This window comes from Perissodus microlepis, chromosome 9 (genome assembly GCF_051167445.1).
Source record: "Perissodus microlepis isolate ML-2025 ecotype Zambia chromosome 9, ASM5116744v1, whole genome shotgun sequence".
Lineage (NCBI taxonomy): Eukaryota > Metazoa > Chordata > Actinopteri > Cichliformes > Cichlidae > Perissodus > Perissodus microlepis.
The window spans coordinates 17,828,627-17,839,981 of record NC_140469.1 but is presented as its reverse complement, the minus strand read 5'-3'; the positions used below and the strand labels follow the sequence as shown (position 1 = coordinate 17,839,981).

The 11,355-nt window shown below is 39.4% G+C and overlaps 2 protein-coding genes across 4 annotated transcripts in view; both read right to left on the bottom strand.

The window, feature by feature from the left end:
- LOC146380374 (solute carrier family 22 member 13-like) overlaps positions 1-3,092 on the bottom strand; it is a 12,827-nt gene extending 9,735 nt beyond the window's left edge. For both annotated transcript variants that reach the window (XM_084939382.1, XM_084939383.1), the window contains exons 1-3: positions 1,228-3,092; positions 909-1,012; positions 291-445 (exon numbers count right to left, since the gene is read on the bottom strand). In XM_084939382.1, coding sequence (XP_084795508.1) covers positions 291-445; positions 909-1,012; positions 1,228-1,602 — 634 coding nt within the window. In that variant the 5' untranslated portion in view covers positions 1,603-3,092. The remainder of the gene's footprint in view (positions 1-290; positions 446-908; positions 1,013-1,227) is intronic.
- Positions 3,093-3,179: 87 nt separating this feature from the next.
- oxsr1b (oxidative stress responsive kinase 1b) overlaps positions 3,180-11,355 on the bottom strand; it is a 44,300-nt gene continuing 36,124 nt past the window's right edge. For both annotated transcript variants that reach the window (XM_084939380.1, XM_084939381.1), the window contains 7 exons: positions 9,601-9,636; positions 8,334-8,510; positions 8,116-8,171; positions 7,973-8,025; positions 7,524-7,592; positions 6,560-6,624; positions 3,180-6,026 (listed from right to left, as the gene is read on the bottom strand). In XM_084939380.1, coding sequence (XP_084795506.1) covers positions 5,952-6,026; positions 6,560-6,624; positions 7,524-7,592; positions 7,973-8,025; positions 8,116-8,171; positions 8,334-8,510; positions 9,601-9,636 — 531 coding nt within the window. In that variant the 3' untranslated portion in view covers positions 3,180-5,951. The remainder of the gene's footprint in view (positions 6,027-6,559; positions 6,625-7,523; positions 7,593-7,972; positions 8,026-8,115; positions 8,172-8,333; positions 8,511-9,600; positions 9,637-11,355) is intronic.

Below are 11,355 nucleotides of genomic sequence, written 5' to 3'. Positions count from 1 at the left end.
TGTGTGTGTGTGTGTGTGTGTGTGTGTGTACTATGATTTGCAGCAGAAACAATGAATATCACCATTTAAAAAGTGCATTTTGTGTTTGCTTGCGTTATCTTTGTCTAATATTAACATTTGTTTGATGATCTGAAACATTTAACTTGTGCAAAAAATACACCAAAAAAACCAAGAAACTATTGGGGGGTTTTGCATGTACAGTGCTGTGTAGATACTCTTCAGTGGTACCAGGGAGGATGCAGGGGTACACCGTGGCATTAAATTCAGCTGTGACTAAACATCGTACCTACCTATTACAAATGCATTAGCAACAATGCCGGAGACCGAGATTCCGCCTAAAAATCGGAGAACTATAAAAACGTAGATGTTGGGTGAGAAAGCAACTCCCACACCAAAAACCATCAGCAAGAGGAGTGAAAGCAGGACAACAAAGCGGCGACCAAACCTACAGAGACAAGAAAGAGCTGTTTCACTGATCCTGGACTTTAATATGCAAGCATGATGTGATGTGTATGGTCTTTCCTCAGAATTTAGATCAAAGAGCAACATTTCTTTTTGTGAAAATAAACCAATATCATGTTTATTATGTCCAGTGGGTGACCTGATTTAATATGCTGCACTTGGCAGTCAACCCTAACGGTGTAGATATAGTCTGAATCACTGCATGTAAAAAGCATCTGGACTAAATCTGTTGACAAGAATGAAAAACAAATCATACTCATTGGGATGAGCTGTTTCTGTGCATCCTCATTAACGTCCCAATCAAAGCAATAAGTTACAACTACACAGTTTGACTACTATTAAAGCTACTGTAAGTTTATTTTTATATGGGTTAAAAGATCAACTCAAACTATTCAGTGTTGATTTGCATTTAATCAGTGTCATTACATAAGGATAATGATCCATACCTGTCAGCCATGGAGCCCAGGACCAGTGCTCCAACCAGAAGACCGGCCATGTAGATGGACTGTGATGCTTCAATGAAGTTGCTCCTGTCACACACCAGGTCAAACTGGCAGCAGAGAAGAAGTCGGTGTTATTGTCATGCAAAACACCAACTTTCTTTTGTAAAGGACCAACCCAAGAGGAGACATTTATATCAAAAAAAAGATGTTGAAATGCTTTGCTGTGATTTACTCTTCTGATGGTCATCAGCTCATACAGAGCAAGCCAACAGAATCCCTGGAACAACTAGGTACATTCCTGCGAACACTAAGGACGTTTTACCTCTGTCACAATGCTGGAGGCGCCACCAGATGCCTCAAAATCTGTTCCATTAACGCATTCTGTTGTGGTGTTGATCCCATATTTTTCAATCATTTCCAAATCCCAATCCACCGGCGTGAACATCAAACAGCTCTCAAATCCTCCATCCTCCTTCACTGGGATGGTCAGATTTTTTTGCCTGTCTTCTGTCAGGTTGGGCCCACGCTCCACGATCCAGTCGGTGTTGCAGTTGTGTGGGAAGCTCATGCCGACAAACACCTGGCCAATAACGTCAAAAGCTAGAAATATGCTTGGGATGCATAATGCAACCACCAAACGTTTCTGAAATAAACCAAATGAATTAATCTCATTCAAAATCTCCCCAAAGTTGCTCATATTTACATCTAAGTCCTCAGAGCTTCATGTGAAAATGAGAAAAGATTTGGTTCAGCCACAAGTAATCAACGTGACTTGGTTAATGTTTAAACTGATAATCACTGTGCTTTTACGACCTCCCAACTCGCTAACAGACTGCTGATGTACTGTACACTGCCAAATGTTATCCATTCGTATCAGGTTTTGATTATGTTTCAACACTAAAACAGGCCATTGGTTAGACTGATTAATCCACTTCTTAACTTCATTAAATCTCCCGTCTCTTCTGATGTAGTAATCTTTTTTAAAATGTCGCTTTCCCTTTGAGATATATGACAGCTGCATATATCTGATAAAGGTATATAACAACACTCCATTAGTTTTTCTTTTTTTAAGTTAGTACGTTTGATAGTAGTAATGCCATCTTATTTGTCACCTAATGGCAGCATTAGCCTCTTAAAACTCTTCATTAAACTTCTGTAATATTAGACAGAAAAACTGAACAAGTTATTTTATAGTCATGATCTAAATATATAGCTCAGGACAGTTAACAGTTCACATTTAACATCCATTTATTTTCTTCTGATTATCCAATAAATGGTCAGAGAGGGGCAAGATCTGTCTCTGGGCTAATAATGCTGCACATATGGCAATTACTGCCTTTTTTTGGAAGTCCCCCCCTCCTAGCAGTTATGTAGATATTGTGATACGATTGGTATCGTATCATGAGTTAATGCCATCTCAGCCCTCAGGCCAAGCGTCTCGCTTTTGAAGTGCTTATATGGGAGAAAGTGTGAATAAACTAACCTCAGATCCATTGAACATTCAAGACAATACTTTACATTCAATGTAATCGGATAACCCGAATTTGACTGGTTACAATGGGGAAAGGCCTCATAACAGCAATACTGCTGTCAGTAACTCCATTAGCTGTGATCAAGCCAACATAGCAGGGGTTGTGATCAGCATCAGTTCAGGTTTACAGACTACACATCTAAAATGAAATTCTGTGAGCAAAAAGCATGTTTATTCTCAGTTTCTTTCTTTTTTCCTCAAAAGAAAGCAATGCAGAATTTGATAACTTCTGTTGCCTTTCATCCTACACAACAATGTGCCATCCCAAACTGGCAAAGTGACGATTTAGAGACAAAGTCCACCTGGATGTTTGCCCAGTCTGACCCTCGTTTCAACAGTGTTTCCTATACATAGCTCAAAGATAGCATTTGTATTTTCGTAGTTACAGACACAGACAGGAGGGTCAACTCATTATGCTAAATGTAAAACGTTTTCAAAGCCTTACAGAATCCGTCTCCCCCTGCTTTCCTGCTTTAAACATGTCTAATACTGCTGATGCAGCCCTTTAATGCTGAGAGAGGCGAAAGTGAACACAATAAAACTGATAGTAAGGACAATAAATCTGGAGGAACTGATACCAAAGGAGCGAGCTCAGTCTGAAACAGAAACAGGTGCAACGTGAGGAAAATGACAATGCACAGATCTAGAATCAGTTCTGATGCCTTTGTTTATTGTGTGCAATTTGCCCACATCTTCTGCAAAAATCACAGCGAATGGTGCATTTAAAAGAAGCGACAAACCTCTAAAAGGAGGCTGATATGCTCATTCTTTATTGATTAAAAATAATCAAGAGAAACATGCTTTGAACTCCAAAACAATTAAAATCAGAGGAAATGAAAGAATGGAAAGAAACTAAACTGAAAACAGGTGCAAACTTCAAATATATTACAGCCTTGATTAGTTATTGCCTGGACAAAAGTGTATTTTGGGTTGTTTTAGTTTTTTTTAACCGGTCATCTGTTCATTTGCTACAGTTTATTGTTAGACTGCGTGTAAGTGGGACTGTTGGAGAAAGGATGAGAAAGCCATTAGACCTTCAACTCTGCAGCAAGCAGAGCTCAATCTATGTAACACACACACACACACACACACACACGTGTCTCTCAGGGCTCATACAGACCAATCCTGTCTGCAGTCTGCAGACTATAACGGGAGAATGGCACCAAATACTGCAGTTTGAAAACGTATGCACAACATTGCGTGTCTGACTTTGTCGCTTCCCTTCCGAGGGGAGAAACCTGGGTCGACACGCCTGTACATCTTTATTTAAGGTAGCTTCACAAGTAACAGGAAGTACATTTCAAGGACAGCGAAAGTCTAACTCAAAACCAGAGAGAAACTTCACACGCACACACAGAAAAAAAATTACACTTGGTCATTTTCAATTTAAGGCTAGCGTAAAATTGTATTTTGACTATAAACGTGTTCAAATATTTCCTTGTAACATTTCATCTGCAAGCAAAGAAAAACTAATGCATTCAGATTGGTTCACTATGGCATCTGGTTACGAAGCTGTCACATCATCAAATGAAACGCTAAAACCTCGCTGGCGTTTCAGATCCACACATAAGAGCAGAGCGGTAAATGAACCTTCTGCAGCCGTCGGTGCCAAATAACTGTGATATGCACATTCATCATCGAGCCACGTCATCGGTGGACATAAATGCACAAAATTATCCAGAGCGCGGTCGAACAGTTCTGATCATTCAACACGTTTACAATCACGGCTCAGATCTTCAAAAGTGACGGAAATCTTCATTAAAGCCACTTTCAGAAACGATGGCAAAGCAGCTGTATTACTTCAGATGCGTCTTAAAAGGACTAGCTATTGTAAACAGCTCCCACACTTGGTGCTTACTAAGAGACACTTTTTCTGTTGCCCAGCGAAAGATCTTTTTTTTTTTTTTTTGGAGGGGGGAAATGTTGCATGGGGACAGCGCCACGGGAAAATATATTCAACATTTTCAAAAGGCGAGAAAGTTAAAAGCTGAAAACTGTTGATGCGCAAATGATCACACGTGACAGATTAAGCAACAATACGTCCTGCAAAGAAACGAGCAAATTCAAAGCCTGATGTGCAGTGTCATCGTCGTCATCCTTCACGCAGCCAAACAACCCCAATCGTGTCTTAAGAGAAAGAAGGCCAAGAGTGAAACACCCAGTATAAAAAAAAACAAACCAATCAGAGCCAAATGTCATTATTTACATACTAAAGGTTAAATCAAGTACTTAGAATCCATTCGCATAAACAAATACGCACTTTAGTCTTTTTCTCTTTCTTTTTGAGAATTTGTGAAAACCCAATTCCAAACAGACAAACAAACACCAACAGAAGGACACATCTGCTCAGACAGCACATGTGGTTTCAGCTGCTGCAAAACTTTTTACTTTACACGTATTTCAATCAATCACAACACGAAGGCCGATTTGGAGTTTTGAAAAGCACTGATGCTTTTTTTTTTTTTTTTTTTTTTTTTAAAAGAAGGGCATTAAATTTTTTTAATTTATTGGGTCATTTATTGTCATTAAATCCCATAACATAACCCAAGACGTGATCATACTATTAATGATAATAATAATAATAATAATAATAATAATAATAATAATAATAATAATCTGCACATCCAAAGTTTTACGCATACTTTGCTTCTGGTATTTAATTTAAATCAAAGCAAACATGCTACACAGAGAGCTAATGTCTATCAGTTAAGTGCTGAATAGTCTCCACAGACGTGTATCATTTACTTTGTTGAAAAAAAAGCTGCTGCTCAGATGTTTCAGGAAGTAACTGGTCTTTCATGGGATTTGTTGATGATAGGAAAATATAAAGAATATGAAAAACCTTTAAATGCAAACACTCCGAGACACTAAGATGCATCCATCTCTTTCTGCAGGAAGTAATTTGTTTTGCAACGTCAAAACAAGATTATGTGAAACTTTTTATTTCTATTTGGCGTGTGAAGCTGCAGCAAAAAGTTTGGCATCTGCACCTGAAAGCACACTTGTGCATTTCAGACAACGTAATGCTCCATACGGTAACCGGGGATGTCCCCACCCCCCAAAAAAATGTGCATTCAGTAGTTCTGATGAATATATAAGGCATTGTTACACTTGTCAGGGTTCAAGGGTGTTAGTTCAGATTGTGCAAATGCGTCACATTAGAGATAGGAAAGGGGGGGGGGGGAGAAGCAGGATGAGGGAGACCGGGATGGGAAATGAAAACATTTCTTGTGGATAATTGCATCCTTCTACATGTACATTGTAAACTTTTTCGAGTGATTCTCATACTGTACGTTCTGATACTTCAGCTGACCACCTAAAATTCAACAAGGTGGCATTTTATAATCCTATACGTGACAAATAAAACAAAAAAAAAGAAAAAGAAAATAATGGTACTGTTCTCTTTGGCAGTAGTGGTTTCTTTACAGCCATGGAAAGAAAAAAAAATGCATTCAAACTATTTTTTTTTTTTAATTTCACATTTTTTAGGCAAGTCACGGTCCCAGGTAGAACATCTAACTAATGCTGAGCTGGGCAAAGCCCATCAACTTGATGTCGTCTGGTATTTCAGATCCCTCAATTCCAGAAGCCTGAAAAAGATAAATACATGGATTTAAAATGATGAGCAGAAACATCTTTAAGCAGAAAAGCAATAACGTTGTTTTCCTTTAAAGAGTTTTTGTTTTAATAAATTAAAGCCGACTGATACAGGATTTTTAAGACCGATACCAAAATATGCCGACATAGCAGACGTTTTTTTTTCTTTCCCGCACGAGAAACTTGAACAGATTTCCAAACATTTGTTATGTGTTATATTATATCAAGTGAGGCAGCTTCTAATGTTTGATCTCTGACATTTTTTCAAGAGGTCTAAATGGGAGACTAGGACTGCTGTGGATGGCCGAACCAATTCATTTGATCTCTTTATAAGCCGGTTAGTGTGGCAATCCACAACAGTCCCAGTCTCTTATTAAGTGCCCAAACCTATGCTAGGGGATTTGTTCTCCTCACAGGTTCTAACCCACAAGCGAGTGTGTAATCCACTACACCACAGAGCTGAAAATTATTTCCAAAACACAACTTCTATAGGATCTCTAACCAGTATGAAAAATGTTACACTCACCAGTTTGAAAGTGACATTTTTATGGGTTTGAGGTTCATCGACTATTTTCTGCAAATTTGCAGCAACTAAAAAAGAAAGAAGAAATCTTTAAGTTGAATGAAAAGAAATACATCCTAACATCACTGTCTATACTCGGAAACCAAGAATAGGCCTTTGTGAGATTTAACATTATGCTGTTACCTGCTCAATTTCTTTGATCTAATTTGCAACTTTTGAAGTTTAAAACTGAGTTAAATGCCAAAAATGGCAATTCCTGGAACAGCCACTTGAGGCACACTCCACCTTGCCGTGTTAAAATACCCAATTATCAAAAACAGTTTTGATTTCTAAAGCTATGTTTATATTTTGTCTCTCTTTTTTTTTTTAAATAACTCGTCTGTTCAAACTGTTGTAACACTGTAAATCTGACCCACAGATGGGTGCCAACATTACTAGCCAAGTATTGCTGTCAACTAGACTTCATTTGAATTAGTTATGTTGCTTTTTGGAGTGTTTTAATACAAACATCTTAAATATCTTACACTTCTGTATCAAATACTGCAAGTATGCTGTAATCTCAAACCCTTCTGTAACCCTGCGCTGTAACCTGCATCTCTCTAGGAATACAAGAGGCTCTACATCAGTTGTTCACATAAGTATGAATTAGCGTAGTGGAAGCAGAAGCTAAACATATTCATCAGTGTCTAATCTTATAACTAGACTAACTAATCATACAACTAACTACATTTCAACATGAGAGAATATTCCTTATTTGTTTTTAGGTTTTCTTGAATCCCTGGCCTGTGTGGCTGCACAGCAAGGCTTTTATTATGCCTGCCTAATGCAGTAAATGTGCTGTAATGCAGACCTGCTTGACTTAAAAATATCCCCCTTTAAAAGGCTCATTTTCAGCCTTGAGGAAAACATGCTGAGTGAGAAAAGGCGATTTTGTTAACGTGGCAGGGGAATGTTTGAAATCACTGACCTATTACTAAGTCCCTCCCGTCCACCAGGCCTGCTGACACCAGCTCCTGAGACACACCATCTGCTGTGTCTGAAAAGTCAGAGCATGAGACGACGACTGTGACAGGTGGACCAACACAACAGAGTTTAATAAAAGCAAATATTAAACAGAACACGACCGCGGCTTAATAATTTTCAAAACACTCACGCTCTTCCTGCTTAAACAAACAAACAAACCAAAAAAAGCACCTTCTGTTCTCAGCACTTTACATTCTAAATGAGCTCGTTTGTGCTTTGTTGCACCCATGTGCTTTCCTAGCTGCAATGACAAAAGCCAATTTACCAAATACAGCTCATGCAATTTGTTAAACTGTCGGTTTTCCTACTGATTATGCACAAATGTGACACCCCGAACAGTCAACTCTTTGCCTCAGGACATTTTGTATACTGCTTTGTGACATCCACACTTACCTCTCCCTGGCATGAACTCAAAGCGGATGTCATTTAGCTCCTTCTTTGAATTTCTGAAGGGATGATGGAAAGAAAGAATGCAAATGAGAGGCGCAAAGTTTACCGAAAGGTAAAAATACGATGAGAAATGAGTCAAAACATACCTTAACCTTAATACCAAACTAATGGGAGCCTGAACATCCCCTGAGGCAGCTGAAATCTGTGGAAACAGAAGGAAAAATCTTACTAAAATTGCACTTTCATACTATATTTTGATACCTTCAAGAAAGATGAGCAAACTACCTCTTTAAAAAAATGATAGGTAAACATGTAGCATTTAAATAAAAGCTTATGGTGGGAAGTATTAGTTAGGGAGACTAGCCTGAGGGGGAACAGCAGCAGCAGGTACTCCTGGTGGGGGAGATGCAGCCTGGGCAGTAGATTGAGCGGTGGCTGGTGTGGGCTGCAGCGGAACTTGACCTGCAGCCTGAGGTAGTTCAGCCAGACCTGCAGCCATAGGCTGGAGATGACTACTTAAAGGCTCAGGAGTCTGGAAAACCTAAAGGGAAAATTGGTTGATTAACTTTTTTGGTCTGTATATTAAGATAGTCGCTGACTTTGGTGATGTTTGACTATTATTAAAGGAAGATTATGAGGTTTTATTTTTAGTTTAAAGTCAAAATGTTAACACCTACTAGACGTACTCAAACTGGCTACAAAGATTTGTCACTCTCAGGATGATTTCATGCCGAAACTTTTGATGATCTCAAACCTTTGTGTCATATACAGGTCAATACTGGAATTGGAAACTTATCCAATTAAAATTCGGCCACTACCCCGCTTTTAGGCGGCCCTCTTGTGCACCCCTGGATCACTCTCTGGAAGCCCCTTTTTAACCAGCTACACATACCCACATCCACTGTGTCACGACGGTGACCCTATGAATTTCATTTTCAAGAAAACTTACATGAAGCCAAATCTGGCGAGTCTATAGCGTAGTGAGTAATGGTTGTACTGATGTGGCCAAAAGCAGCCATCCATTTCCTTACACTTATCCATATTCAGGATCATGGGGCCTATCCCAGCTGTCTTAGGGCAAAGTTTAAATCACTTGTGCAAAATGTTCGTCCCTCAGACGCCTCAGAAGATAATGAGAAAAATCCGCTGACAGTATGACCTAGTGCGATAACGCCCTTGAGCTTGGACTCTGCAGAGTATCCCACCGAAAACTGCTGGTTGATCTGATTTGTAGGTGAAAGCCCAACGCTCACCTCCAGGGATAAGCTTTGATGGGAAACTGAGTCAGATTAATGTGCTGGATGTTGAAGCTTGTGGTCTGTGCAACTGAACAGGACTCTGCAAGCTAACCAAATAAAGCAGGACTCCCAAGATGACTACAGTGAAGACAATGGTTTCCAAATTGAAGTCTTTGCAACCCACCTCACACATACCCAGAAAACTCATTTTCTTCACCTCGTCTGTTGTAATCTGTCAAATACCTTGTGAATGCTTTGTGCTAACATGATACAGTGAATATCCTTAAAAAGCTTGCCTTTCTCTTCTTTCTGAAACTGTTAGAATTTTGTCTCCGGCACAAATGGTAACAGAGTTACGGTCATTTAAAGAGTCTGTAAAATGGTTCAACTCACCTCCGAATTCTGTGATCCCTCCTTCACTCTTGGTGACTGTTAAAAATAGACAAAAGAAAGCAACAGTCAGGACGACGACTTCATCAAGATGGAGTTAAATTAATTAAAAAGAATAAAAGCACACATGGATGCAAAGAATCACACTGGAAGTAAAAGAAGTAAACTCATTAAAAAGGCTCACTCGTTTACTTTCCTCCTTTATGTGTCCGCACAGTTAATTATAACTTTCTTAAGATATCATTAGACTGGGAAAAGCAATAACCGGTGCTAACAATACTTGCCAATTGTGGCTGATGCTAAAAGGGCTGATTTATCTGGTTTCAGTAAGCAGAACTTCTAACAGCAACAGTGACTACACTGAAGGAGAGGGTGGGTTCAAATTTTAGTCATGCAAGGTTTTGGGAATGAGTTGTAGGACTTTTAATCCCATCTCAGACATACTGAAAACAGACTTTTCTGTTTTCTAGGTAAGCTGACAGAAATCCATCAACCTCCCTCCTATCACACAGAATTTTTAACTCCTTGCACTCAGTTTCCTTCCTCAGTTTGACACTTGTCTTCTTTCGTCTACTTCCATTAGGGGTTGCCACATCTGCGTCCATCTCACCCTATCCCTAGCATCTTCCTCCATCACACCAAGCTTCTGCATGTCCTCTTTCACTACATCCTGTAATCCTCTCTGTCGTCTTCCTCGAAAACCAATGCAATGTCCAGCATATCCACTATCCCTCCTCTGCACACATCAAACCATCTCAGCCTTGCCTCTCCAACTTCTCAACTTCTCATCTCAACCTGAGCCATCCCTCTGATGTACTAATTTCTAATTCTGCCCATCCCGGTTGCTCCCAATGAAAATCTTAACATCTTCTCATCAGCTCTGCCTCCTGTCTTTTTGTCAGTGCTACTGCCTCCAAATCATATATCATAGCAGGTCTCACTATCATCTTGTAAACCTTCCCTTTCACTCTTGCTGCTGTCTGTCTGTCACAAATCACCCGTGACACTCGTCTCTTGTTGATCCCAGATATTTAAACTCGTCTACCTTCGCTACCTCTGTTCCTTGCAGCTTCACTGACTCCTCCTCATTCACACACGTATTCTGTCTCACTTCTATTGACTCCTCAAGTCTGACACTGAAGAGTGGATTTGATTTTCCCTGTCACTGCTTATTACACCTAGAAACTGCCGTTTCGCCTGAACCAGACAAACAAAAAAACTGTCAGTCCACTCAGTGGAGCAGAGTGATTTAAAGTCTGGATTCAGGCATGTTTGTCCACACTTTGCTATCTCGGTTTGTGTTACAGCTATACCCAGCAATAAATTAATTTGTACCTGTGTTAGCCACAGAAATCCTCTCAGCTTAACTTCCCAGAAAGATTACATCATCACTATAAACCTCATGAAATTAAACTGAAACATGACTGAGGTATAAACGAGTGGTAACATATTTCACAGTTATATTTTTTAGTATTTGCAAAGCAGAGAAGCGGTATAAGTTAATTAAAAAAACGTTTTTAAAAGTCAAACTGCATACCTGTGAATAATAAAGGGGAAAACCTCATATTTAATCCAACTCCAAAAAATATGTGGCGATAAACAAAAGCCTTGCAGACCAAATGAAGACAAACCGACATCACTGGATGACACGATAAGGACTGGACTGATGTCAGAAATCACATTTGCTCTGTGTTCGGACTCACACAAAGCCACTCTGCACAGCACAAACAATCTTTAATTACATCGCTGTGGAGAGGA